Source organism: Clarias gariepinus, chromosome 14 (genome assembly GCF_024256425.1).
Source record: "Clarias gariepinus isolate MV-2021 ecotype Netherlands chromosome 14, CGAR_prim_01v2, whole genome shotgun sequence".
NCBI classification, from domain to species: domain Eukaryota; kingdom Metazoa; phylum Chordata; class Actinopteri; order Siluriformes; family Clariidae; genus Clarias; species Clarias gariepinus.
The window spans coordinates 31836733-31863342 of NC_071113.1; the positions used below are offsets into that span (position 1 = coordinate 31836733).

At 40.8% G+C, this 26610-nt stretch overlaps 2 protein-coding genes across 2 annotated transcripts in view; one reads left to right on the forward strand and one right to left on the reverse strand.

The window, feature by feature from the left end:
- The window catches only part of LOC128541410 (protein tweety homolog 2-like), a 45459-nt gene extending 19088 nt beyond the window's left edge, over positions 1-26371 (reverse strand). The window contains exons 1-5 of the mRNA XM_053511816.1: positions 25973-26371; positions 4764-4948; positions 1298-1409; positions 938-1158; positions 57-152 (exon numbers count right to left, since the gene is read on the reverse strand). Of these exons, the coding sequence (XP_053367791.1) occupies positions 57-152; positions 938-1158; positions 1298-1409; positions 4764-4948; positions 25973-26101 (743 nt within the window). The 5' untranslated portion in view covers positions 26102-26371. The remainder of the gene's footprint in view (positions 1-56; positions 153-937; positions 1159-1297; positions 1410-4763; positions 4949-25972) is intronic.
- LOC128541411 (uncharacterized) lies at positions 6200-23370 on the forward strand. Its single transcript, XM_053511817.1, has 12 exons — positions 6200-6380; positions 7975-8085; positions 9826-9988; positions 10291-10483; positions 11319-11429; positions 12051-12161; positions 12783-12893; positions 13492-13602; positions 13988-14056; positions 17112-17174; positions 17287-17379; positions 21971-23370. The coding sequence occupies exons 1-10, from the start codon at positions 6359-6361 to the stop codon at positions 17124-17126; spliced, it is 1017 nt and encodes a 338-aa protein (XP_053367792.1). The 5' UTR covers positions 6200-6358; the 3' UTR covers positions 17127-17174; positions 17287-17379; positions 21971-23370.
- Positions 26372-26610: the final 239 nt, after the last annotated feature.

The following is a 26610-nucleotide window of genomic DNA, read 5'->3' on the forward strand; positions in this document are numbered from 1 at the left end:
AATTGTGTGTGTGTGTGTGTGTGTGTGTGTGTTATGGTGTACGTGATGAACGTTACGTTGTCAGAAGGCAGCGTGATTTCTTGGCCAGTCCGAGACACGTTAACAGACAGATCAGCAGATCAAATATGAGAATCAGCAGATACGTCAGCCACCTACACACACACACATACACACACACACACACACACACACACACACACAAACAGCTTTATTTACTAAACCTACAAACATTTAAAACAAACGTACACTGAATCAACAATGTACATGGGGTTCCCTATTTATGAACAAGTTCTATTCTAGGAGCTCGTCTGTAAGTCAGATTTATACATAAGTCGGGGACAAAGTGAGACTTAAAACACCTTTGACACAAATATACAACGTAAAGCATTCACTGTAACCGGTGAGGCCAACTTCATTAACAGGTTACTGATTCACTGAATCAACAAGGGAGTGGCTCACTGAACCTGGACGTAGAGCAGTAGAAGGTGTGTGTGTGTGTGTGTGTGTGTGTACAGTAGAAGGTGTGTGTGTGTGTGTGTGTGTGTGTGTACAGTAGAAGGTGTGTGTGTACAGTAGAAGGTGTGTGTGTGTGTGTGTGTACAGTAGAAGGTGTGTGTGTGTACAGTAAAAGGTGTGTGTGTGTACAGTAAAAGGTGTGTGTGTGTGTACAGTAAAAGGTGTGTGTGTGTACAGTAAAAGGTGTGTGTGTGTACAGTAGAAGGTGTGTGTGTGTGTGTACAGTAGAAGGTGTGTGTGTGTGTGTGTACAGTAGAAGGTGTGTGTGTGTACAGTAGAAGGTGTGTGTGTGTACAGTAGAAGGTGTGTGTGTGTGTGTGTGTGTGTACAGTAAAAGGTGTGTGTGTGTGTGTGTGTACAGTAGAAGGTGTGTGTGTGTGTGTGTGTGTGTGTGTGTACAGTAGAAGGTGTGTGTGTGTACCTGTAGTACTCGACGACTCCGACGCGGTCAGCGATGTGTGTCAGGTCCACTTCGGTCTGTTTCCAGTCCGGCAGGTTCAGCGGCTGTTTAATCAGGTTCTCCACCATCTCCTGCATGAACTTCAGCATCTTCAAAGGGTCTCCAGTTGTGGTGAAGATTTCGTCCAATCGGGACAAGCGTTCCTTTATTTCGGTCTGAATCCCGTTCAGCGTGGACGAGACCTGTGACGGGGCGACAACAACACCTTACAGTCAGCACTGAGAACCGCTAACCTTAATCACAATTCTGTTAATGATATCACAGGTAGTGCTGCTGGTGTGTGTGTGTGTGTGTGAGCGTGTGTGTGTGTGTTTTGTTCACCAGGGTCTCCGCATCCACCAGGGTGCGATTGGTGTTGTACAGCGAGTAAGTCAGCTGATACACTCCATCGTTGGTCTCACTGTTACCATAGAAACCAAACCCCACTGCAATGCTGCAAAACCAGGGGAAACAATTTATTACCACACTTACATTAAACACACACACACACACACACACACACACACACACACACACACACACACACTCTGCAGAAAAACACTGTGTTTAACATGTGAAAGAGGAAGAAAAAAGGAGCAAACAGAAATCAGCTGCTTTCAATCAGACCCACTATATGACCAAAAGTATGTGCACCCCCGACCATCACACCCATGTGGTTCTTCCACACCGTTGTACAGAACGTCTGTGTTCCCTGCAGTTCTCCTACACGGGAACTAACCGAACCTTTGTCCAGCATGACCACGCCCCTCTGAGATCCACACGCCCAGCTCCATTTAACACATCAGCATACATGGGGGTGCTGGTAAGGGGTGCACATACTTTTGGTTAGATAATGTTGTTTATGGACAATCAAGATAAATAAAGGGTTCATTTAAGTGAATTGTTTCTGTTCAAAGAGAGTCAGGTTCAATAAATCATTAATAAAGTGATGCTGTAACTATAAACCTGTAGCTCCAGGACCCTGAGGTTCTAACCTTCTAATGTTCTAATGTTAATAGAATTAGAATAATGTTCTAATGCTATGGAAATAATAACGTATCAGAACAAGAGCATTATGCAGTTTCTCCAGGAGGATTCCGTGATATCACCATCACAAGTGTTAAAACAAACGCAACAAATCCCCCGTACATTCTGTCAGGAGCATGCAAGTCTGTCCAATCAACTCAACCTTTATTTGTTGCGTTTGTTGCAACACAAAACACAACCAGGACGCCACCAAACTCACTTCCTTCTAGTGAAGATACAGACATGTGACATCAATGTCTCGCATTTACCGAAACAAATTATTGCAAAAGACGGTGTAGAGCGATTCCCTGATGTTATTTATGAGAACATGGGTAAAGTGTTTTACACGCAGTACAGTCTGGTGGTGGAACACAAACCAAAGCGATTGATTGATTGATTGATTGATTGATTGATTTTCACTGCGATACATCAGGAGTCAAATCACCATGACTCCAGCTGCTGCATCCTGAGATCTTTTGCTGAAAGTGCTGAAAGAATCTTGTACTTTTTTTACACTGTCATTAGTATTGGCACCCTTCCACATAAATGATGCTGGGTGTGAACTGTGAGGTTCTGTGGACTATCTTTTACATTTTAAAATTTTGATTTGATCCTAATAAATCATTACCTAAATATATCACAACATGCATCACAACTTTTAGAAAAGCTGCTGCAAAATCAGACATTGTGAGCTGCAACAATCACAGAAAAGAGCCTGTGAAATCCGCGAGGGACGGATTAATATAAACCTGCTGAGAATCAGAACCAGTGAGCCGAACAGAACCGGAACAAACCAGAATATTTGACACTGGTGTCACTCTGTGGTGCTCCAAAGTCATCCCGCTTAATTCTTTCTTCAGCAAACTGCCGCAGGAGCATGTGAGGACAGCCCGCGAGACGGGGTGGGGGAGGGTGGCTTAGGGGTGAAGCACGGGGGGTGGTTTCGGAGGGTGAGAGTACCATTTGGGATACGACCCACAGTGCTGTATTGTCTCAGGCTGGGAAAAATTCCAGGCAGAACAAAAGAGAGTCCAGCGTCCAGCTCGTGTCTCAAACCCATTAATGCGTCTGTTTACAGCGTGAAGTCTCGACACGACACCGTAATCCATCACCGCACTCGGAGCTCTTCAGAGACAAGGGCTTCAATGTAGCGCCTCAGTGTTAGATTTAATACCAACACTGACGAGGTATAAAACGAGGGGTTTGGGACACAGCCAGTGACTGACTTTATTCCTTTGCTTTAAAGAAATCATGTACAGCTTCCGCAAATGTAACTCACTAACACGTCGTTTTCTCTGCATTACAAAGCAAAACGTCAAACAAGCAGCATTTATTTCAGAAAAGAGACCTCACACAGAAACAAACCCCATCGTTATTTTTACCTTTAAACCTAATCAATGATATTAAACAGGGTTTGGACACAGAACCCGGTGGTGTAGTGGTTAGCGCTGTGGCCTTGCCCCTCCAGGGTCCGGGTTCGATTCCCGTCTCTGTGTGCATGGAGTTTGCATGTTCTCCCCGTGCTTGGTGGGTTTCCTCTGGGTACTCCGGTTTCCTCCCACAGTCCAAAGACATGCAGGTTAGACTAATCTGTGTTCCCAAATTGCCCGTAGTGTGTGTGTGTGTGTGTGTATGTGTGTGTGCCCTGTGATGGATTGGCATCCTGTCCAGGGTGTACCCCGCCTCGAATATATATAAACTAACAAACAGGTGATGGAATAAATGACTTCAGTCCTCCGACGGCACGCACTGGAGAAATGTCTAGCACCGTCCACCCTCCACCGTGGGACAGTAAAAGGTCTTCTTCTTGGTGTTTACCGTCGGGCGGCAGCCGCTGTGTTGGTCTTCATCACCCTCATCCTCATTTTAGTTTAAAACCTCCTCTCTTATTTCTTGCCTCCCTTAAAAAACTCAAACACTTTCTTCCTTCATCTCTTTCTCCATTTTCTAAAACACTTTTCACCGCGTGCCCGAACCCACAGCACTCACCGCAGGAGCACCAGTGAGTAGAACATTAGGAAGGAAATGAGAAACAGAGAGAAGAATCCTTCAGATATCAATAAGTTCTACAACATAAACTACTCTATTCTACAAACTAGGCCCCGCCCCCCAACTCTGTATAGCCCCACCCCTAAACCCTATATTAGCCCCACCCCTAAACCCTATATTAGCCCCACCCCTAAACCCTATATAGCCCCACCCCTAAACCCTATATAGCCCCACCCCTAAACCCTATATAGCCCCATGCCCTTAAACCCCACATGACCTGCCCCTAAAGCCTATATGGCCACGCCCCAAAACCTCATAGAGCACCGTTGCCTAAACCTTATGGCCACACCCCCTAAACCCTATACAGCCCTGCCTACACCTACAATGCCCCGTTCCTAATCCAAACATGCCCCACCCCTTAACCCTCACAAGGCCCCGCCCCATCATCACTAGGACATTTATAAGCCCTGAATAGCAGAATGTGAATGAACAGAAAGTCTGACCGATATATATATAAATATATATAAAAGACTTGAGTAAATAATTTTGGGAGATGTTATGCTTTAAGAGTAAGCCTGTGGTAATTTAAAAAACAAACAAAAAATAAAAATCGCTGTCCTGTGACATCGTTAACAACATCCACGCGATGCCTCCGAGATCTCACATGACATCCACAAGGAACCGTGTTCAGGAGCAGCAGGAACACTGGAGCAGCTGATTCAATAACACACACTAATGAGTATCATGGGGTTATGGAACACACACACACACACACACACACACACACACACACCAGCTGAGAAGCCCTGCGGTGACGGCGGTCCAGGTGACACAACGTGAGCTCGGCTTCTTCGTCTCCTCCTCATCCTCGGCCTCGCCGTTTCTCCTACAGCAGCACAGGAAGCTCAGGTAGAGAGCGAGCGCGAGGAGGTTCACGCCCAACGCTGCCGCGGACACACACACTAGGAACAGCAGAGACTGCAACACACACACACACACACACACACACACACACACACATATAAATACAGTGTATACGTGAACACTCAGTGCAAAAGTTTGTATTCCTCTGGTGTTCTGTTTAAAAACAAATATGTGCCTGAAATTTTATGAACATCATACCTCTTCATTAACAACCTCATAAGTTTGTGCCCCCTCAGCCTGCTCTAGTTCATGTTCTTTATTATTTATTAAACTTTTTATAAGATGTGTTTTTATTTTAATACAAATGATGTTTTGAAAAGACTGCAGTTACACAACTGTGCACTTTTACACAATTAAATCATTTAAGAGGCTTCAATAATCACACTGTGCTCACACACTCCATCCTCACACACAGTGTGTAAAAAACACAACAGAGGGTGAGAGACACAGCGTGCGCAAAGTAAAATCCCAAATCTCTATCAGAGTTCTACTTCTGTTCCTCTTCACTCAGCTCATCCTCAGACAGGAAAGGAAGTACAGGAGAGAGAGAGAGAGAGAGTGTGTGTGTGTGTGTGTGTGTGTGTGTGTGTGTGTGTGTGTTAGTAATTATCACATTGTGGGGACACCATGCTGTTTACACACCAACGTCATGGGGACAAGAAACCTTATGGGGACCAAAACCCTGGTCCCCACAGGGGTGAGCATATAAACATGTTAGGGAGTCTTTAAATAGGTTGCTGACGAAGTTTTAGCTTAGTCCCTATAACGAGCGTTTTTTAATATCTGTGTGTGTGAACGATTTGCTCTGTGTCTCCCCCTTTAGTCTGGAACGGAGATTTTTTGGGCGGGGCTACTCACACAGTTTAGTATGCAAAAGTATGCAAATCATGGTACTGCCTACTTACGTGACTGCCCACTAGAATTGTGGGTAATTGTGGGTAATGTGCACATGCGCAGTAGCTTTACTGGCATTAGAGGTTTAAGTAGTGTTAAATCGAAGAGGTAAGACTATATGTATTTAATTTTGTTTAATTAGGCATAAGCATTGTTAATTGCATATAATTTAATAGTTTAGAATTTTTATAGAATATGTTCAAATAAACAGATTATGTAGATATGCAAAAAGTTTATGGCCAAAAATTTTTAGATAACAATTAAATTATTAGCAAAATCTATACAGTAATAACAAACAGAAAAAAATAAAACCTATATTTTTAATGTAATTTATGTACTTAATAATAATCCATAAATTTGCGGAGTGTGGTTATGCTTTTTAAAAATCTTAAAACGGTGAATGAAGTGCCTGAGGCCGAGAATACTAGATTGTAGTTTTTTTTACTGCGCTATTGGTCCGTACACGCTACACAGGAAGAGAAAAAGAACTACAATACCCATCTCCATTGCTTATCCTGCTAAAAGGTGGAAGCCAAAGGCTATCGGTCTAATGAGCGCTGAGACGAGGAAATGCACCTAAATACCACAACAGGTATGTTTTTTTTTATATATATATCTATGGGCAACATGTTACGCTTGTAATAGTTTTTTTGTGTTTTAGGGATTTTATAACTAACTGAAATGTAAACGCGGCTGCTATGCCAGCCTGTGACGTTGCTTGTAATAGGGACGATGCGTCATCGCGGCCGCCATCTTGTGTCGGGGGAAGCCGCGTCCACTCTGCGTTAGTTAACACTGGCAGAGAACTAACAACCATTAGAATCACCTTTATTTGGTTAATTTTCAACCGATTTTCAAGCCGTTTGGTTTATTATAAATGTCAGACATATATTTATGATGGGACATAGATTAATTAATTATTTTACTTATTTGATATAAGTAAAATAATTAATTAATCTATGTTCTATCATAAATATGTGATATATCATATACAATACAATACTTAGACACACCTACATAACTAATTTGTTCTACAATGCACAAAACAATTACAAGGATGCTGATAGTGATATGAAAAAAAAACATGAATAATATAAAATATAAATAGATAAATAAATAATAAAGGCAAAATTTAAATTAATAAAGGCATGAGTTAAACAAAGGGGGAAAAAAACAATTCTGGACTTCCTGACCAACAGACCTGAGAATGTTAGGATGGGGAACCCAACATCTGCATCTAGGCAGAAATTAAATCATCATAAATCGTCCAAATCTCAAATGATTTCTTTTAGTTTTTTGGTTTGTTCCAGCTTACAGACATGTATTTATGATCGAGTCTAGAGAAAATTGAAGCTTTTGATATTAATCTACTTCAAAACTAGGTGTAAGTTTATTATTCTTCCACTTCAGTGAACTTAAAATTAACTATTGTTACTGACCTTAGCCTAGTCTACTGCACACAACATGACTACAATGGTGTGATATCCATACTTAAAAATACATGGTAATTAAAACATTTGAATTGTACTGGTTTATTTTGTACATCAGCAAGCCTGTAATACAATGACCCAGTTATGTATGTTTGTTATGTAACACAAAAACAAACACTACAACAAACAAAACAACACTACCTTACACAGTTAACTTTGGCGCTTCCTTCAGATCCCCGACCCAAGATGGCGGCGATGTTGACGTATGCTTAGAGGCCCAAGGCGACATCTAGTCAGTATATATATATGACAACCTGTCTAGCAAACTAGAAAGTCCAAAAAGTTATTAAAACTAAGTCAGGGTATTCAGTTGGCTGACGGGTGTATTTTATAACCTCTGAAATCGTGGACAGGTAATTATTAAGGTCATAATTAAGGTAATTATTAATTTCTTTCTTACTTTTTTTTTTTTTTAATCGAGGCCACAATTAGGAGGATTCCTAAGGCTCGTTTAGGTCTCTTTTGGGCCGATAGGTTATGGAAAAATGTACAATTATTTTACTTTCTTCTAAAGTCACAAGTCATTTGACAGCGCAGAATAATTTTGCAGATTAAAATTGCACTAACTTGCATTAGGGAAACATACAAGACGCAGGACATATTAATATAAATTAAAATTTTATATTATATATTCAGACCTGAACATCACTAGGCACAAAAAATCATATAACTTTACTGTGTTTACATTTTCTGTAGAGTTAAAAATGCCACGAAGGATCAGTCCCCGTGCTGATGCTGTGCATTATGCAACTACAAAGAGTGATAAGACATCAAAGCTTGATGTGAAATACATCAGTCCAGAGAAAGGTGAGCTCAATCAGTTTCTGTTCATTATGATGGATTACAATCTGACTAATTTTATATTTGTCCAGAGTTTTCTTGACTTGCACAGACATATTTTTGTATAGAAATTGTTATTGAACACAGATTGGAGGGCAGTGAGTATTAGAATGATGCTATTGTGGATTTAGAATGCATTATTATTATTATTATTATTATTATTATTATATTTTTTATTTTTTATTTGTTTCACAGAACAACAGTTACAATTTAATTTGTATAAACATATAATTGTGATAAACATATATATATATATATATATATACACACACACACACACACACACAAGTGAAACTCAACAAAATTGGGACTAACCCCCTCCAGCCCTCTTACTCAAAATGGTCTATGTCTTGAAAAAAAAAATAAGAAAAGTGAGTAGATTAAGAAAGTAAAATAAATAATAAAGTAAATGAAATACACAAATAAAGTCCGCACGAGCATGGTATTTGTTATACCAAATGAAATTGCTACATGCGGCTGTTTAGAAAAAAAGATAGAAAGCGATAAACAGAAATACAAACATTGTCAGCAGAGGGTGGGTTTATCCTGCCCTAAGTCGTCGAGTCATTGATATAAGAAAGAAAGAGCTGCCAGTTAGTATAGAATTTCTCTATACAATTTGGCCCTCGTCAAACTCGCTCAAATCCTTACGCTTGCCCATTTTTCTTCCTTCTAACACATCAACTTTGAGGAATAAATGTTCAGTGCTCAGAATGTTAGAATGTTATGCCTGGTTGGTGTATAAGCACAGACATAAACTTATCATTATTAATGTTAGGGGCATAAACACAGGCCACAATGACTGGTATGTGAAAATGCTTAACTGATACAACAATATAGCACTGCTGACCATAAGAGATTAGTTTCTCTGGAACAACTGAAGCTTTTTAGATATCAGTATGGCAGTTCCCTTAGCCCTTGAATTAAAGGGTCACGACCGAAAGTTATGCCATCCTTTTGGTGACCTACCCCAGCGAAGCACCCACTCCTCATTCCTTAGTGGTGGAATCTAACGATAATGCCTTGTGGGGTTTTCCTCGACTGGGCTTTGGCACTGGTACCCATTGCGCTCCCAGCGGCCTAGGGAAGGTTCGACCATGTCTTGGAGGAATTGGGAAACATATTTCAAAGGTGAACTGTCTTCGCCTCCATCAGGTAAGCCCACTATCCTTAGATCCTGTCGCCTGGATCGATTTCCGAGGTCTTCCACTTTGATAGCAGCGCATTGTTAGTTTTCTCGAGTTGCTGGAATCTCGTAGTCAGCTCGGTTATTTCTTCTCGGTGGCAAGTTCGGTCTCCATGGTTGTTGTCTGCCGACTGTGCAAATCTAATAAGGAGCTGAGAACACCCAACTTCGTATGTATAGGCAGCTCTCAGCTCTGCCAGTAAACTTTCTTTGTGTTTGTGCAACTCTTGCGCAAAATGAGTCATAACATCCACCATTGCGGTCCCCGAGGCTGGTTGAGATGAAGTGGCTACCCCTTACCCTTGCCGCAGCTTTCTCGACATGTTATACTAGTTAGGATAGGACCAAACTAGTTTCAGAACTTTGCTTGTACGAACAAGAGGAGGTAAACTGGTAAATTGTGCACAATATTACATGAAAGGTGCGGGGGCAGCTTAAATATACGTCTGTTCTCTACATCACCAAACTGAATTTAATGCCTAATTGGTTTAATACAATGTATTCTTTTGTTTTTTTGACAGGCCGTGGTGTCTTTGCACTAGCATCATTTTCTAGAGGCGATTTTGTGGCTGAGTACAGAGGAGAAATGATTGATTTCAATGAATCTCAAAGAAGAAGAAGAATCTACCATGATAAATGTGCTGTGTTTATGTTTGACTTTAAATGGAAAGGAAAAACATGGTGGTAAGATTATTTACTTCATATCTGCACATCATCTAAATTACACAGAATTAAATGATTAAAATATAATTATAAATATTATTAGTAAATTGTTCAATGAATGGTATGTTTTATTTCTGAAAATAACCTTAAACCCCTAGTAAACCTTACATAACACTAATAAAGCATAAGTTAATTTTAACAATCTTTTAAAATGATAAATTATAGTTATATATTACTTTTACATCTGTCCAGTTAAACATTTACACCTGACAGTTAGATCTGAATATTCTGTCATGCTTTGCCTTTTTTCGGTGTGTGTTAAGCATTGATGCTGCAAAAGAAGATGGATCTTTTGGTAGGCTGGTTAATGATGACGACAAACATCCAAATTGCAATATGAAGAAGATTGAAGTGGATGGAAAACCCCATCTTTGCCTGTTTGCTGTAACAGACATCAAAGAAGGAGATGAAATTACTTACGATTATGGAGGAACAGACTGGCCTTGGCGTACAAAGGTATGCAAGGTATCTGACTCTGTTCAGCTTTGTTGTTTATTGTCCAATTTAGTTATTTAAACTGCTAACAGATGTAAGACTTTATGAATATGTTTAGTAATATTTTAATTCCTGAACATTGTCACTTATCAGGCAGTTCATTTTAGTTATACACAATTTTGAGAAAACATTTATACATTTATTGTACTAAAAATTGCAGGTAATAGTAACTCCTGGGATGAGTTTAAGCTTTTTTACTGCTATAAATAAATGTTAAATACATTAGAGCACTTTACTTTACCACCTGATGAGCACATCATAGAGCACTAACTGTAAGTTATATACATCTCCAGTGTGCATGACAGTGAACATAGAGTAGATAGACAGTACATTAGTGATATTTGAAGTGTCAGAACTCTGCCTTTTTTATAATATCATCTTGTTTAAGAGTTTCTATACGGAGTCCCCACAAAGTAGGTTTTAGTCGTGTATGTGTGTGAGAGAGAGTTTGTGAAAGGTGAACATAGATTTTTATTTAGAACAGTGTCCCCACAATTCGCCTAAACCTAATCTGTGTTAAAGGTCCCCAGAAGGTATGTATTTATTGAGATGTGTTTAAGCTAATTTTTTTGTTGCTATAACTAAATGTTAAATACAAAACTTTGTGTTATTGAGCACATCATATTTACTTCATAACCTTCTAGAATTTGCTGTATCTAACCCTGCAATCATGCACTTCATTCCTATAGTGAAGTAACATATTTTTGTTGCAATTAACTGCAGTTTTTATTTTCTGTTTGCTTAGTCTGCTTTTTAGATTGGATAATTTTTTTTTGCATGTCCCAAAAAAATGCAGGTTATGAAGGACACTACTGAGCACAATGTGCATGAGAAGCAGCAGCATGCTTTGCAGTCTACAACAGGGCTTGATGAAAACACTGCCATGGATTCATCTGTAACTGAGCAGGTAAACCTCTTCAATCCCAGTAGCACTGTATATTAGAGCACTGTCTTTACTTTATCTACTTTACCACCTGATGAGCACATCATAGAGCACTAACTGTAAGTTATATACATCTCCAGTGTGCATGACAGTGAACATAGAGTAGACAGACATTACATTAGTGATATTTGAAGTGTCAGAACTCTGCCTTTTTTATAATATCATCTTGTTTAAGAGTTTCTATACGGAGTCCCCACAAAGTAGGTTTTAGTCGTGTATGTGTGTGAGAGAGAGTTTGTGAAAGGTGAACATAGATTTTTATTTAGAACAGTGTCCCCACAATTCGCCTAAACCTAATCTGTGTTAAAGGTCCCCAGAAGGTATGTATTTATTGAGATGTGTTTAAGCTAATTTTTTTTGTTGCTATAACTAAATGTTAAGTACAAAACTTTGTGTTATTGAGCACATCATATTTACTTCATAACCTTCTAGAATTTGCTGTATCTAACCCTGCAATCATGCACTTCATTCCTACAGTGAAGTAACATATTTTTGTTGCAATTAACTGCAGTTTTTATTTTCTGTTTGCTTAGTCTGCTTTTTAGATTGGATAATTTTTTTTTTGCATGTCCCAAAAAAATGCAGGTTATGAAGGACACTACTGAGCACAATGTGCATGAGAAGCAGCAGCATGCTTTGCAGTCTGCAACAGGGCTTGATGAAAACACTGCCATGGATTCATCTGTAACTGAGCAGGTAAACCTCTTCAATCCCAGTAGCACTGTATATTAGAGCACTGTCTTTACTTTATCTACTTTACCACCTGATGAGCACATCATAGAGCACTAACTGTAAGTTATATACATCTCCAGTGTGCATGACAGTGAACATAGAGTAGACAGACATTACATTAGTGATATTTGAAGTGTCAGAACTCTGCCTTTTTTATAATATCATCTTGTTTAAGAGTTTCTATACGGAGTCCCCACAAAGTAGGTTTTAGTCGTGTATGTGTGTGAGAGAGAGTTTGTGAAAGGTGAACATAGATTTTTATTTAGAACAGTGTCCCCACAATTTGCCTAAACCTAATCTGTGTTAAAGGTCCCCAGAAGGTATGTATTTATTGAGATGTGTTTAAGCTAATTTTTTTTGTTGCTATAACTAAATGTTAAGTACAAAACTTTGTGTTATTGAGCACATCATATTTACTTCATAACCTTCTAGAATTTGCTGTATCTAACCCTGCAATCATGCACTTCATTCCTACAGTGAAGTAACATATTTTTGTTGCAATTAACTGCAGTTTTTATTTTCTGTTTGCTTAGTCTGCTTTTTAGATTGGATAATTTTTTTTTTGCATGTCCCAAAAAAATGCAGGTTATGAAGGACACTACTGAGCACAATGTGCATGAGAAGCAGCAGCATGCTTTGCAGTCTGCAACAGGGCTTGATGAAAACACTGCCATGGATTCATCTGTAACTGAGCAGGTAAACCTCTTCAATCCCAGTAGCACTGTATATTAGAGCACTGTCTTTACTTTATCTACTTTACCACCTGATGAGCACATCATAGAGCACTAACTGTAAGTTATATACATCTCCAGTGTGCATGACAGTGAACATAGAGTAGACAGACATTACATTAGTGATATTTGAAGTGTCAGAACTCTGCCTTTTTTATAATATCATCTTGTTTAAGAGTTTCTATACGGAGTCCCCACAAAGTAGGTTTTAGTCATGTATGTGTGTGAGAGAGATTTTAATTTAGAACAGTGTCCCCACAATTCGCCTAAACCTAATCTGTGTTAAAGGTCCCCAGAAGGTCTGTATTTATTGAGATGTGTTTAAGCTAATTTTTTTGTTGCTATAACTAAATGTTAAATACAAAACTTTGTGTTATTGAGCACATCATATTTACTTTATAACCTTCTAGAATTTGCTGTATCTAACCGTGCAATCATGCACTTCATTCCTATAGTGAAGTAACATATTTTTGTTGCAATTAACTGCAGTTTTTATTTTCTGTTTGCTTAGTCTGCTTTTTAGATTGGATTAATTTTTTTTTGCATGTCCCAAAAAAATGCAGGTTATGAAGGACACTACTGAGCACAATGTGCATGAGAAGCAGCAGCATGCTTTGCAGTCTGCAACTGGGCGAGATGAAAACACTGCCATGGAATTATCTGTAACTGAGCAGGTAAACCTCTTCAATCCCAGTAGCACTGTATATTAGAGCACTGTCTTCACTTTATCTACTTTACCACCTGATGAGCACATCATAGAGCACTAACTGTAAGTTATATAACTTGTTGCTATAACTAAATGTTAAATACAAAACTTTGTGGGTGTGCCTAACTAAATCTCATTTGTTCCAAGGTTTTGCAATATGCACACTAAAATTCTAATCTATATTTCAGTGTCTGTTTAAAGAAATGTATTTTAGTTTAACTGTGTTTGTTATTACAATTTATACAACATTGTAACACAGTAAATTGTATTTTTTGTGTGGGTGTAGTGTTACAGCATTACTGAATGTATCTCTTTTCTTAGTATTGTGTGCTTTCTGTGATCATTTGTTTCAGCAGTCTTTATCAGAAGACTCTGAACAAGATATGCGCATACCAAGGTTACGGAGGACCAAAAGTATCATTGTAAGTTTTTTATGGTTAACATTTATATTACCTATAGAATGTTCCTACGGCTTGTTTTATAAGTTTCCACAGCATATCAGAACATTATAAATCTAAGACATTTTAAATTCTAAAACATGTTTTACCTGCTAACAAATTGTAAATACAATTGTATTGAGACAAAAGTATTGGGATACACCTTTTAAGTGTAGGTGTTTCAGTTAGACCCATTGCCACAGGTGTATAAATTTAGTTACCTAGCCATGCAGTCATCTTCATTTATACACATTTGTAAAACAGAATGGGTCTCAAACTTCATGACTTCAAGCATGGTCCTGTGATAGGGTACCACCTTTCATTTCATCCCTGCTGGATATTCCACGGTCAACTGTAAGTACTGGTTTTGGCAAATGGAAGTGTTTAGAGTCAACAGCAACTCAGCCATGAGGCGGAAAACCAGCAGCCGTGTGCATATCATCCAACACCTTTGAGATAGACTGGAACAGAGATTGTGAGCCAGCCCCTTTCGTCCAACGTCAGAGCCTGACCTCATAAATGTTTTACAGAATGAACGGGCACAAATTCTGACAGAAACGCTCCAGCATCCTGTGGAAAGCCCTCCAAGACAAATGAAAGCTGTTATAGCTGCAAAGTGGGGTCAACTCCATATTAAGGTTTATGGATTTGAATTCAATGTCATTAAAGTTGCTGCTGGTGTAATGGTCAAGTGTCCCGATACTTTTGTCTATATGGTGTATAGAGAAATTAATAGTGGCACAGAGATTGTCAGTACAGCACTATGCAGGGTCATTTAAAAAGTATTTTTGAGATTGTTAGTCCTTAGTGGAACATGTATTGAAAGTATTTTACAATTAATTAAACTGTTATTGATTTTTAGATGAAAGATTCAATTCCTGAGGCTTCAGACGAGCTCTTTGATAGTACTTCAGACAGTGGAGAGGAATATGTCCCAGACTCCAAAGATGAAAATGAAGAGAGTAGTTCAGGGAGTAGTTCATCCATTATACCATATCCAGTGCATCAGTCAGACCCAGCTTCTGTACAAGCCACCAGTTCTGTCCCCGATAGCACCACCCATGGAGAAAGTATTATAGAAAAGAACAGTCAGGAGACCATGGAGCTAAGTGAAAATTCTGAAGACAGTTCAGACAGTGATGCACCAAGCAGCAGTTGTCAGAAATCAGCACAAGTAATAGTCAGCTCTGTTAAAAAAAAAAGTGATGGTGCTAGATTATATAACAAGAAGCACTACTGCCTATTTTGTCTCAAATCTTTCTGCAAAATGGCAAGACATTTGGAATATGTGCATTCAGCTGAAAAACCAGTAGCTAGTGCATGCAATTTTCCAAAGGGTTCTAAACAAAGAAAAATGCTTTTGGATGATTTGCGCCACAGAGGCAACTTTGTACATAATGCAGCTGTGATAAAGTCAGGCAAAGGGGAGCTAGTTCCAATCAGACAACCCTCCAAAAAAACAAAAGGCAGTGACTTTATGCATTGTGCATATTGCCAAGGGCTGTTTGACCGGAGAGCTCTCTGGAGGCATATGAAAAGCTGTAAATTAGGCCCTACACATTTCATTCCAAAGCCTGGAAAAAACCATGTCCAAGCCCTCTGTACATATATGCAACCTGTACCTTCGGACATAAGCAAATCACTATGGAAGACAATAAGCCATATGAATCCAGATGAAATAACAGCCGCTGTAAAAAAAGACATCTGCATTATTCAGTTGGGCGAACACTTGCTTAACAAAGGTGGATCATCTGCTAAGAATGAGGCATATGTCCGACAGAAGTTGCGAGAACTAGGAAAGTTACTGATCAGTGGCAGCAAAGTTGCATCTTTGAAAAAGATGGAAGATTTCATAGATCCACACAACTATATGAAGACGGTTCAAGCTGTCAGACATGTATGTGGATATGATGAAAAAACCAATATGTACAGAACACCTTCTCTTGCAAAAAAACTTGGAATAAGTCTAATGAAGATTAGTAAGCTTACAAAGGCAAAAGCTTTGATGAACAAAGATCTTGACTTGGCACAGAAAGTCACTGACTTTCAAGACGTGCATAAAGAAAGATGGTGTGATTTGATCTCTGCAACAGCTGCACGAAATTTGGAAGAAAAGAAGTGGAATGCACCTGCACTGTTGCCTTTTACAAAAGATGTACAGAAGCTTCATGCCTTTCTCAACAAAACACAAGATGAATACTTTCAACAGTTATCTTTAGAGCCTTCAACAAAATGCTGGTCTGAACTTGCCAAGACCATTCTGACTCAAATCATCCTGTTCAACCGTCGCAGAGAGGGTGAGGTATCTAACATGCCTTTATCTGCATTTTTGACCAGGGACACCACTAAACCACATGCTGATATAGATTGGGCACTGTCTGAGGTTGAGAAAAAACTATGCCGGCACTTCTCAAGAATTGTTATCAGAGGAAAAAGGGGACGTCCAGTTCCCATTCTGTTGACACCCAAAATGATGGCTGCTTTGGAGTTGGTTGTAAAGAGTAGGGAGGCTTGTGGAGTGTTAAAAGAAAATGTTTATCTTTTTGCCCGGCCAACTGCAGTGTCCCATTACAGAGGCTCGGACTGTATCCGCTACTTTGCCAAGCATTGCGGTGCGGATTTTCCAAGTGCACTTACATCCACAAAATTACGGAAGCAAGCAGCGACACTTTCGACAGTTCTAAACTTGAGAGACACAGACTTGGATCAATTAGCAAACTTTCTCGGACACGATATTCGAATTCATCGGGAATACTATCGCCTTCCTGAAAAGACTTTACAGCTTGCAAAAGTCAGCAAAGTCCTTATGGCTCTAGAACAAGGAAGAGTTGGCCAATTTAAGGGCAAGAATTTGGATGAGATCACTATTGACCCAAATGGTATATAAACTACATTTCATTTATTTTATTATTGTTAATTATCTCAGCTACTGGTCTTGGTGTACATTTGGATATTTCTTTAATATAAACCACACTAAGCATAAATAGCCTATGGTGTAAGAACTGACATTATGCATATTTATCATATTTCTTTATTGCAGAGGAGATGGAGTTAAATAATGAAGTGATGAGCGAGGAGGGTGAAAACTGTGAAGAACACGAAGGTATAATTTTTTTCCAAATTGATAATAAGCATAATGTTATTACACATAAAATGTTGGAGAAAAAAAATTGTAACAAGTAAAAATGACAGTTATGGCTTAATTTTGTCTGCAGATACACAGGCAAATGTGTGTGCACCACCATTAGACACTGAAGTTGTGACCACAGTGAATATGAAGCATTCTCTTGAAAGGTCTTCTGCTAAAGGTGATCATACTATATTAATAAATTTGCTTAGCTACAATGCCTATAAAAATATTCACCCTTTTATTGCCTTTAGAAATGAAATCATGGTCAATACAATTTGGCTTTTTGACAACAATTTGCAAAAAAGAAAAGTCTTAAATATCAAAGTGAAAAGAGATTTTTGGCCAGCTCTAGGCAGGTTTATACAAGTGCTATACTCCTTTCTTAATGATGGTTTTAACTGAACTGAGTTAGAAATCTTTTTGTGGCAGTCTCATGCTTATGACTTATACTTCTCAATTATTTTTTCTCTGAGTTGGTTGAAGTGTTCTTTTGTCTTGCAATTATATCACAGACGAACCAGACACGTGTTTTTATACTACAATCACATCAGGTGTACTCAAGTGATCTCCATTTCACAAATTGTGACAATGCTGGAATTAAGTAGCTGGACCTCTGTTGAATTACGTCAGTCACTTAAAAGGGGGTGAATATTTATGCAAACGCTTATTTCATACTATATATTTTTAATAAATTGATATTATTTTGCCTTTTAGACTTGCAAATTGTTGTCAAAAAGCCTAATTGTATTGACCATGATTTAACTTCTAAAAAGCAATAAAAGGGTGAAAAATCTAAGGGGGTGAATAGTTTTTATAGGCATTGTAAATATTCACCAATCCATCCATTCTGGTGCAGGCAGGGTACACCAAGACCAGGTCACCATTCTATCACAGGTCTATCACAGGCCTATTACAAACAAACAACCACTCAAATTCACACCTATGGCCAATTCAGAGTAGGCAGTTCACTATATCTACAGGTCTTTGGACTGTGAAAGAAACCGGATTTTTTAGATGTAGTTAAACATAGTATTTGCATATTAAACCATATTAGTATTTGCATATTAAACCAGAATCATATATATATATATATATATATATATATATATATATATAATCCCATATACAGAGTTCAATAAATCTAATAAGAGCCATTTATTTGCAGTAGAGATGTAACAGAAAACCGTAATATATACACAGTACAGGCCAAAAGGGTGGCTATTTTAAAGAAACTAGAATATAAAATATGTTTTCAGTTATTTCACCTTTTTTTTTGTTCACTTCACATGTATTCATTCATAGTTTTGATGCCTTCAGAGAGAATATACCAATGTAAGTTGTCATGAAAATAAAGAAAACACCTTGAATGAGAAGGTGTGTCCAAACTTTTGGCCTGTACTGTATGAATATATACATATATATGTATATATATATATATATATATATATATATCTTCTTTGTCTTTCGGCTGTTCCCTTTCAGGGGTCGCCACAGCGAATCATTTGCCTCCATCTAACCCTATCCTCTGCATCCTCTTCTCTCACACCAACTAACTTCATGTCCTCTCTCACTGCATCCATAAATCTCCTCTTTGGTCTTCCTCTAGACCTCCTGCCTGGCAGTTCCAACCTCAGCATCCTTCTACCGATATATTCACAATCTCTTCTCTGAACATGTCCAAACCACCTCAATCTGGCCTCTCTGACTTTATCTCCAAAACATCTAACGTGGGTTGTCCCTCTGATGAACTCATTCTTGATCCTATCCATCCTTGTCACTCCCAAAGAGAACCTCAACATCTTCAGCTCTGCTACCTCCAACTCTGCCTCCTGTCTTTTCTTCAGCGCCACTGTCTCTAAGCCGTAGAGCATCGCTGGTCTCACCACTGTCCTGTACACCTTTCCTTTCATTCTCGCTGATACTCTTTTATCGCACAACACACCTGACACTTTTCTCCACCCATTCCAACATGCCTGTACCCGCCTCTTCACCTCCTTTCCACACTCTCCGTTGCTCTGGACCGTTGACCCTAAGTACTTAAAATCCTGCACCTTCTTTACCTCTGTTCCCTGTAGCCTCACTGATCCTCCTGGGTCCCTCTCATTTACACACATGTATTCCGTCTTGCTGCGGCTAACCTTCATTCCTCTGCTTTCCAGAGCATACCTCCACCTCTCCAAATTTTCCTCCACCTGTTCCCTGCTCTCGCTACAGAGCACAATGTCATCTGCAAACATCATAGTCCATGGGGACTCCTGTCTTACCTCATCTGTCATCCTGTCCATCACCAGAGCAAACAAAAAGGGGCTTAGAGCCGATCCTTGATGCAGACCCACCTCCACCTTGAACTCTTCTGTCACACCTACAGCACATCTTACCACTGTCTTACAGCTCTCATACATGTCCTGCACCACTCTAACATACTTCTCTGCCACTCCAGACTTCCTCATACAATACCACAGCTCCTCCCTTGGCACCCTGTCATACGCTTTCTCTAAATCTAAAAAGACACAATGCAACTCCCTGTTACCTTCTCTGTACTTCTCCGTCAGCATCCTCAAAGCAAATACTGCATCTAATGTACTCTTTCTAGGCATAAAACCATATTGCTGCTCACAAATGCTTACCTCTGCCCTTAACCTAGCTTCCACTACTCTTTCCCACAGCTTCATTGTCTGGCTCATTAGCTTTATACCTCTATAATTGCCACAGCTTTGCACATCCCCCTTGTTCTTAAAAATTGGCACCAATACACTTCTCCTCCATTCCTCTGGAATCCTCTCACTCTCTAAGATCTTGTTAAACAAACTTGTCAAAAACTCTACTGCCACCTCTCCTAAGCACTTCCATACCTCCACAGGTATGTCATCAGGACCAACAGCCTTTCCACTCTTCATCCTCTTCAACGCCCTTCTCACCTCACTTCTACCAATATTTGCTACTTCCTGTTCCACAACAGTCACCTCTTCTACTCTTTGTTCTCTTTCGTTTTCCTCATTCATCAACTCCTTAAAGTACTCCTTCCATCTTCCCATCACCCTCCTGGCGTCTGTCAGTACATTTCCATCTCTATCCTTAATCACTCTAACCTGCTGCACATCCTTCCCATCTCTATCTCTCTGCCTTGCCAACCTGTACAGATCCACCTCTCCCTCCTTACTGTCTAGCCTAGCATACAAGTCCTCATATGCTCTTTGTTTGGCCTTTGCCACTTCTACCTTCACCTTACTCTGCATCTCCCTGTACTCCTGTCTACTCTCTTCAGTCCTCTCAGTGTCCCACTTCTTCTTAGCTAGCCTCTTTCCCTGTATACACTCCTGGACTTCCTCATTCCACCACCAAGTCTCCTTGTCCACTTTCCCCTTACCTGATGATACACCAAGTACCCTCCTACCTGTCTCCCTGATCACATTGGCTGTAGTTGTCCAGTCAACTGAAAGCACCTCCTGACCACCCATAGCCTGTCTCAACTCCTCCCTAAAGACTTCACAACATTCTTCCTTTCTCAGCTTCCACCACTTTGTCCTCTGCTCTGCCTTTGTCCTCTTCGCCTTCCTCGCCACCAGGGTTATTTTACACACGACCATTCTGTGTTGTCTGGCTACACTCTCCCCTACCAACACTTTGCAGTCACTGATCTCTTTCAGGTTACAACGTCGACACAAGATGTAGTCGACCTGAGTGCTTCTGCCTCCACTCTTATATGTCACCCTATGTTCCTGCCTCTTCTGGAAGAAAGTATTTACTACTGCCATTTCCATCCTCTTTGCAAAGTCCACCACCATCTGCCTTTCTACATTCCTGTCCTGAAGACCAAACCTGCCCACCACATTTTCATCACCTCTGTTTCCTTCCCCAACATGTCCATTTAAGTCTGCACCAATCACCACTCTTTCACCTCTGGGGATGCTCTGCATCACTTCATCTAACTCACTCCAGAATTTCTCCTTCTCTTTTAACTCACATCCTACCTGTGGGGCATAACCACTAACAACACTGAACACTATCCCTTCATCCAGCTTCAGACTCATCACCCTATCTGATACTCTCTTCACCTCTAGAACATTCCTTACAAACTCCTCTTTTAGGATAACTCCTACTCCATTTCTTTTCCTATCCACACCATGGTAAAACAATTTGAACCCTGATCCTAAGCTTCTAGCCTTGCTACCTTTCCACCTGGTCTCCTGGACACACAGTACATCCACCTTTCTTCTTTGCATCATATCAACTAACTCTCTTCCCTTCCCTGTCATGGTCCCAACATTTAAAGTCCCTACTATCACTCCTAACCTCTTGCCTTTCCTATTCTCTCTCTGTTTTCGAACACGCCTTCCTCCTCTCCTTCTTCGACCAACAGTAGCCCAATTTCCACCAGCACCCTGTAAGTCAACAGCACCAGTGGCGGTCGTTGTTAACCCGGGCCACGACCGATCCGGTATGGGAATTATATTCTTGATTCGCATTATTGATTTGGCAAATGTTTTACGTCGGATGCCCTTCCTGACACAACCCTCTGCATTTATCCAGACTTGGGACTGGCACAAGAAGACACTGGATTGCGCCCCCCCCCCCCCCCCCCCCCCCCCGTGGTTGCATTTTATATATATATATATATATATATATATATATATATATATAACCGTTTTCTGTTACGTATCTACTGCAAATAAATGGCTCTTTATGTTATCATCATGTTATTGAACTCTGTATATGTCTTGAACATTTACAGTTTGTTAAATTAAACTAATGTGTTTTTGTACATTTAGGTAAAACATCTGTTGCAAAAAAGAAGAAGGCTTGGCAAGTAAATGAGATCCATGCAGTGGAGAAACATATGATGACATTCATCACTTCATGCCTCGTACCAGGGAAGTTGGCCTGTGAAAACTGCATTAGATCAGAGCCATTAGCTCTTAAAGAAAGAGACTGGCAGAGTGTAAAATTTTATGTTTATAACCGGATTGTGGCCTATAAAAGAGAGATTAACAAGAAAGAATGAATAATAAGAATATTGACAGAAACAGCAGGGTTCACTAAACTTTCAGTATATGTTTACAAAGAAAATGTTCACTAAGTCATTGTTATAGAGCATATCTAGAGCATATCTAATTTTCAGTTTGTAGCCTTAAAAAAAAAATATTTTGGGAGATCGCAAAATCGAATCTCGGTGTTTACATGAAGCCGCCTCTGTCCAAAAGCTCCCAGAGAGCAGAATGGGCCTGTGCTCTTTTAGGAAGGGAAGGGCGGTATACTCGGTAAAAAGCCAGAATCTATAATCATTTATTTTCTTGTAATATTTAAGGTGTGATATGTTTACATACTACTTATACTTTATAATTTAAAATAATGAAAGCTAGTCAGGCTTATAGATGTTTTTATTTTATGCTCAGTGTTCAGAATGCTCAACATTGTTGTCATACAGTATACATTTAGTTATGTTAATTGTGTTTAAGAGCAAAATATTTCTCACAGTCAAGGTTCAGTCGTGGATGATAAAGACTGTGGTAGTGTTGCACTTATTTGTTGGGCAAATACTTTGTTAATTTTACAGTAATTACAGCTCAATATATGTGACTAAACTTGTCATAATGTTAAATAAACACTGTTTTTGTATCTAACTGACATAAGTCCCAGACTTATCATGACTAAGTACTGATGCGGCTACTTTAGTGACGTCCCCACTACAACATAAATACCAGTTAATTGTGTGTATGCAAATGAGGCTACTTCAGTGATGTCCCCACAACAATATAAATACCTGTTAATTGTGTGTATGCAAATGAGGCTACTTCAGTGATGTCCCCACAACAATATAAATACCTGTTAATTGTGTGTATGCAAATGAGGCTACTTCAGTGATGTCCCCACAACAATATAAATACCCGTTAATTGTGTGTATGCAAATGAGGCTACTTCAGTGATGTCCCCACAACAACATAAATACCGGTTAAATTTCTGTGTATGCAAATTAGGTCCCCATAAGTGACAAGTTCTCGTCATGTTCCTATAAGGTGTTAAAAAACCAAGCACAGAAACTTTGTGATTCAAATTAAAAATTTGAGGTGATATTTGTGTTCCCGGACTTAAATTATATCTGCCTGATTTTTTTCACCTCTTTAGGACCTCGGGAAAGTGGTGTCCCCACAATACATGGGTGGGACTACTGTCCCCCGAATGTAATAATTACAAGAATGTGTGTGTGTGTGTGTGTGAGAGAGAGGAGAGGAATGGTTGGCATGGAGAGGAGGGTTCAATGCTTTTGTTGAGGCACAAGACAAAGGAAGCGTTCACACACATGCACACCCCACACACACACACACACACACACACACACACACACCCCCCACACACACACACACACACAATTACTATGGCAACCTCCAGGTTTCTGGTCCCCCTTGTTATTGTCCTGGGACGATTGAGAAGAGGGTTTAGTACAGAGAGAGAGAGAGAGAGAGAGAAAGTGTGTGTGTGTGTGTGTGTGTGTGTGTGTGTCCAGGAATATGACTGAGAATACTGAACTCCTGAAACAACTGAGAGATCCGTAGTGATGAAATAAAGATACTTAAAAATAACTTTTTGAATATCTGAGTATTAGACAATAGAGATTTATTTAAAAAAGGCAAACATTCAGGCAGGCGAATACACACTGCAGTCCACACACACACACACACACACACACACACTCCAGTCCACACACACACACACACACACACACACACACACACACACACACACACACTCCAGTCCACACACACACACACACACACACACACACACTCCAGTCCACACACACACACACACACACACACACACACACACACTCCAGACCACACACACACACACACACACACACACACACACACACACACACACACTCTCCAGTCCACACACACACACACACACACACTCCAGTCCACACACACACACACACACATTACAGTTCACACTAACACACACATTACAGTCCACACTAACACACACATTCCAGTCTAAACTGCCCCTGAACCCCAGTGGGGTGAATCCCAGGGTCAGATCCTCTTCCTGTCCTCCAGCGGAAACAGCTGTTCCTCCTAATAAAGAAAATGAAACACAGACGACCTCCGTCTGACCCCTGAGACCCCGCGGAGAGGAGAGCTCATACACAAAAATGTAATAAATGTGTGTGTGCGAATCACAGCATGATCAACTACACAAAACAGACGTGAATCACCGACCTGATGGTAATTTACAAACGTGAACCATCGGCTCCAATGGTAGTTTACATTCATAAAAAAATAGCCACAGCCGTAGTTTATGGATGTTAAAACGCTGACCAGCTGGGAGTTTGTGTACATTAAATGTACATTACACAATAAATGTGTGAAACGCTGAGCTGGTAGTTTGGGATGCGAGACACTGACCCGATAGTTCGATAGTTCATGACTGGAACTTCTTACAAGTCTACCTGGGTCTTCAATAACTACCTGGACTCCATATTAACATCAATTAACATCAGCTATTATAGCTGAACTGCCTCCCACCCTACACACTGTATAAATGCAGATCATTTACTGCTTTCTGTTTCACCCAGATGAGGATGGGTTCCCTGTTGAGTCTGGTTCCTCTCAAGGTTTCTTACTATTACCATCTCAGGGAGTTTTTCCTTGCCACTGTCGCCCTCGGCTTGCTCACCAGGGACAAACTGACCATTTTGATTCATACAAATTCACATTTCATACAAACTTAAATAATTCTTTTGACTGTGTAAAGCTGCTTTGCGGCAATGAAAATTGCTAAAAGCGCTATACAAATAAAATTGAATTGAAAATTGAATTAACCCGCTGGTAGTTTGGGATGCGAGACACTGACTCGCTGGTAGTTTCGGGATGCGAGACACTGACCCGCTGGGAGTTTGGGATGCGAGACACTGACCCGCTGGGAGTTTGGGATGCGAGACACTGACCCGCTGGGAGTTTGGGATGCGAGACACTGACCCGCTGGTGGTTTGGGATGCGAGACACTGACCCGCTGGTAGACACTGACCTGCTGGTAGTTTGGGATGCGAGACACTGACCCGCTGATGGTTTGGGATGCGAGACACTGACCCGCTGATGGTTTGGGATGCGAGACACTGACCCGCTGGTAGTTTGGGATGCGAGACACTGACCCGCTGGTAGTTTGGGATGCGAGACACTGACCCGCTGGTAGTTTGGGATGCGAGACACTGACCCGCTGGTAGTTTGGGATGCGAGACACTGACCCGCTGGTGGTTTGGGATGCGAGACACTGACCCGCTGGTGGTTTGGGATGCGAGACACTGACCCGCTGGTGGTTTGGGATGCGAGACACTGACCCGCTGGTGGTTTGGGTGCGGGACACTGACCCGCTGGTGGTTTGGGATGCGAGACACTGACCCGCTGGTGGTTTGGGATGCGAGACACTGACCCGCTGGGAGTTTGGGATGCGAGACACTGACCCGCTGGTAGTTTGGGATGCGAGACATTGACCCGCTGGTGGTTTGGGATGCGAGACACTGACCCGCTGATGGTTTGGGATGCGAGACACTGACCCGCTGATGGTTTGGGATGCGAGACACTGACCCGCTGGTAGTTTGGGATGCGAGACACTGACCCGCTGGTAGTTTGGGATGCGAGACACTGACCCGCTGGTAGTTTGGGATGCGAGACACTGACCCGCTGGTAGTTTGGGATGTGAGACACTGACCTGCTGGTAGTTTGGGATGTGAGACACTGACCTGCTGGTAGTTTGGGATGCGAGACACTGACCTGCTGGTAGTTTTCATCCTGAGGGTTGAGGGTGTTGTTGACTGGCTGGAGTCTCAGGTTGATGTGAGGAAACTGGTGAAGCCAATAGATCCACCACGGAGGGATGTAGTCCAGCTCAGAGGAAGACATGATGCGTGTCCTCCCCCTCTCTCTGTGTGTGTGTGTGTGTGTGTGTGTAAAAGCTTCACCGGCGAACAAAAGCTCTCAGCACGCTCTCTCCGCGCGCGCGTTAAACACACCCGTTACTCCCGCGCTGTGAAATCCTCGCGTGCACGCGCGCCTGTAAATCCGGACTCGGTGAGTTCTGAGAATAAAATAATCCGGACTCGGAAACACGGAGGAAAAACACGGCGACCGGGTCGCATGCGCGAGCTGTGCGGAGCAGAAGGGGGCGGTTCCAGATCCAGTCTCACTCCCAGGCCCGTCCCTCGTCGTGACGTCACCATTATGACGTCACAAACAACGTGACAATCGGCGCTCAGTGCGCTGAGGCTATTCTAACATATAACACCTGGTCTGATGTGTGTGTGTGTGTGTGTGTGTGTGGGTGTGTGTGACATATAATAACACCTGGTCTGATGTGTGTGTGTGTCAGTGGTGTCAAAAGTATTCACACCCATTGCCTGAGTAGAAGTATA

Bases quoted from the DNA above. Each gene is read 5' to 3' on its own strand.
- LOC128541411 (XM_053511817.1), top strand. From the start codon at position 6,359: ATGCACCTAAATACCACAACAG. The intron at 8,086-9,825 runs GTGAGCTCAATC...TTTTTTTGACAG, and splicing joins ATACATCAGTCCAGAGAAAG to GCCGTGGTGTCTTTGCACTA. The intron at 10,484-11,318 runs GTATGCAAGGTA...AAAAAAATGCAG, and splicing joins ACTGGCCTTGGCGTACAAAG to GTTATGAAGGACACTACTGA.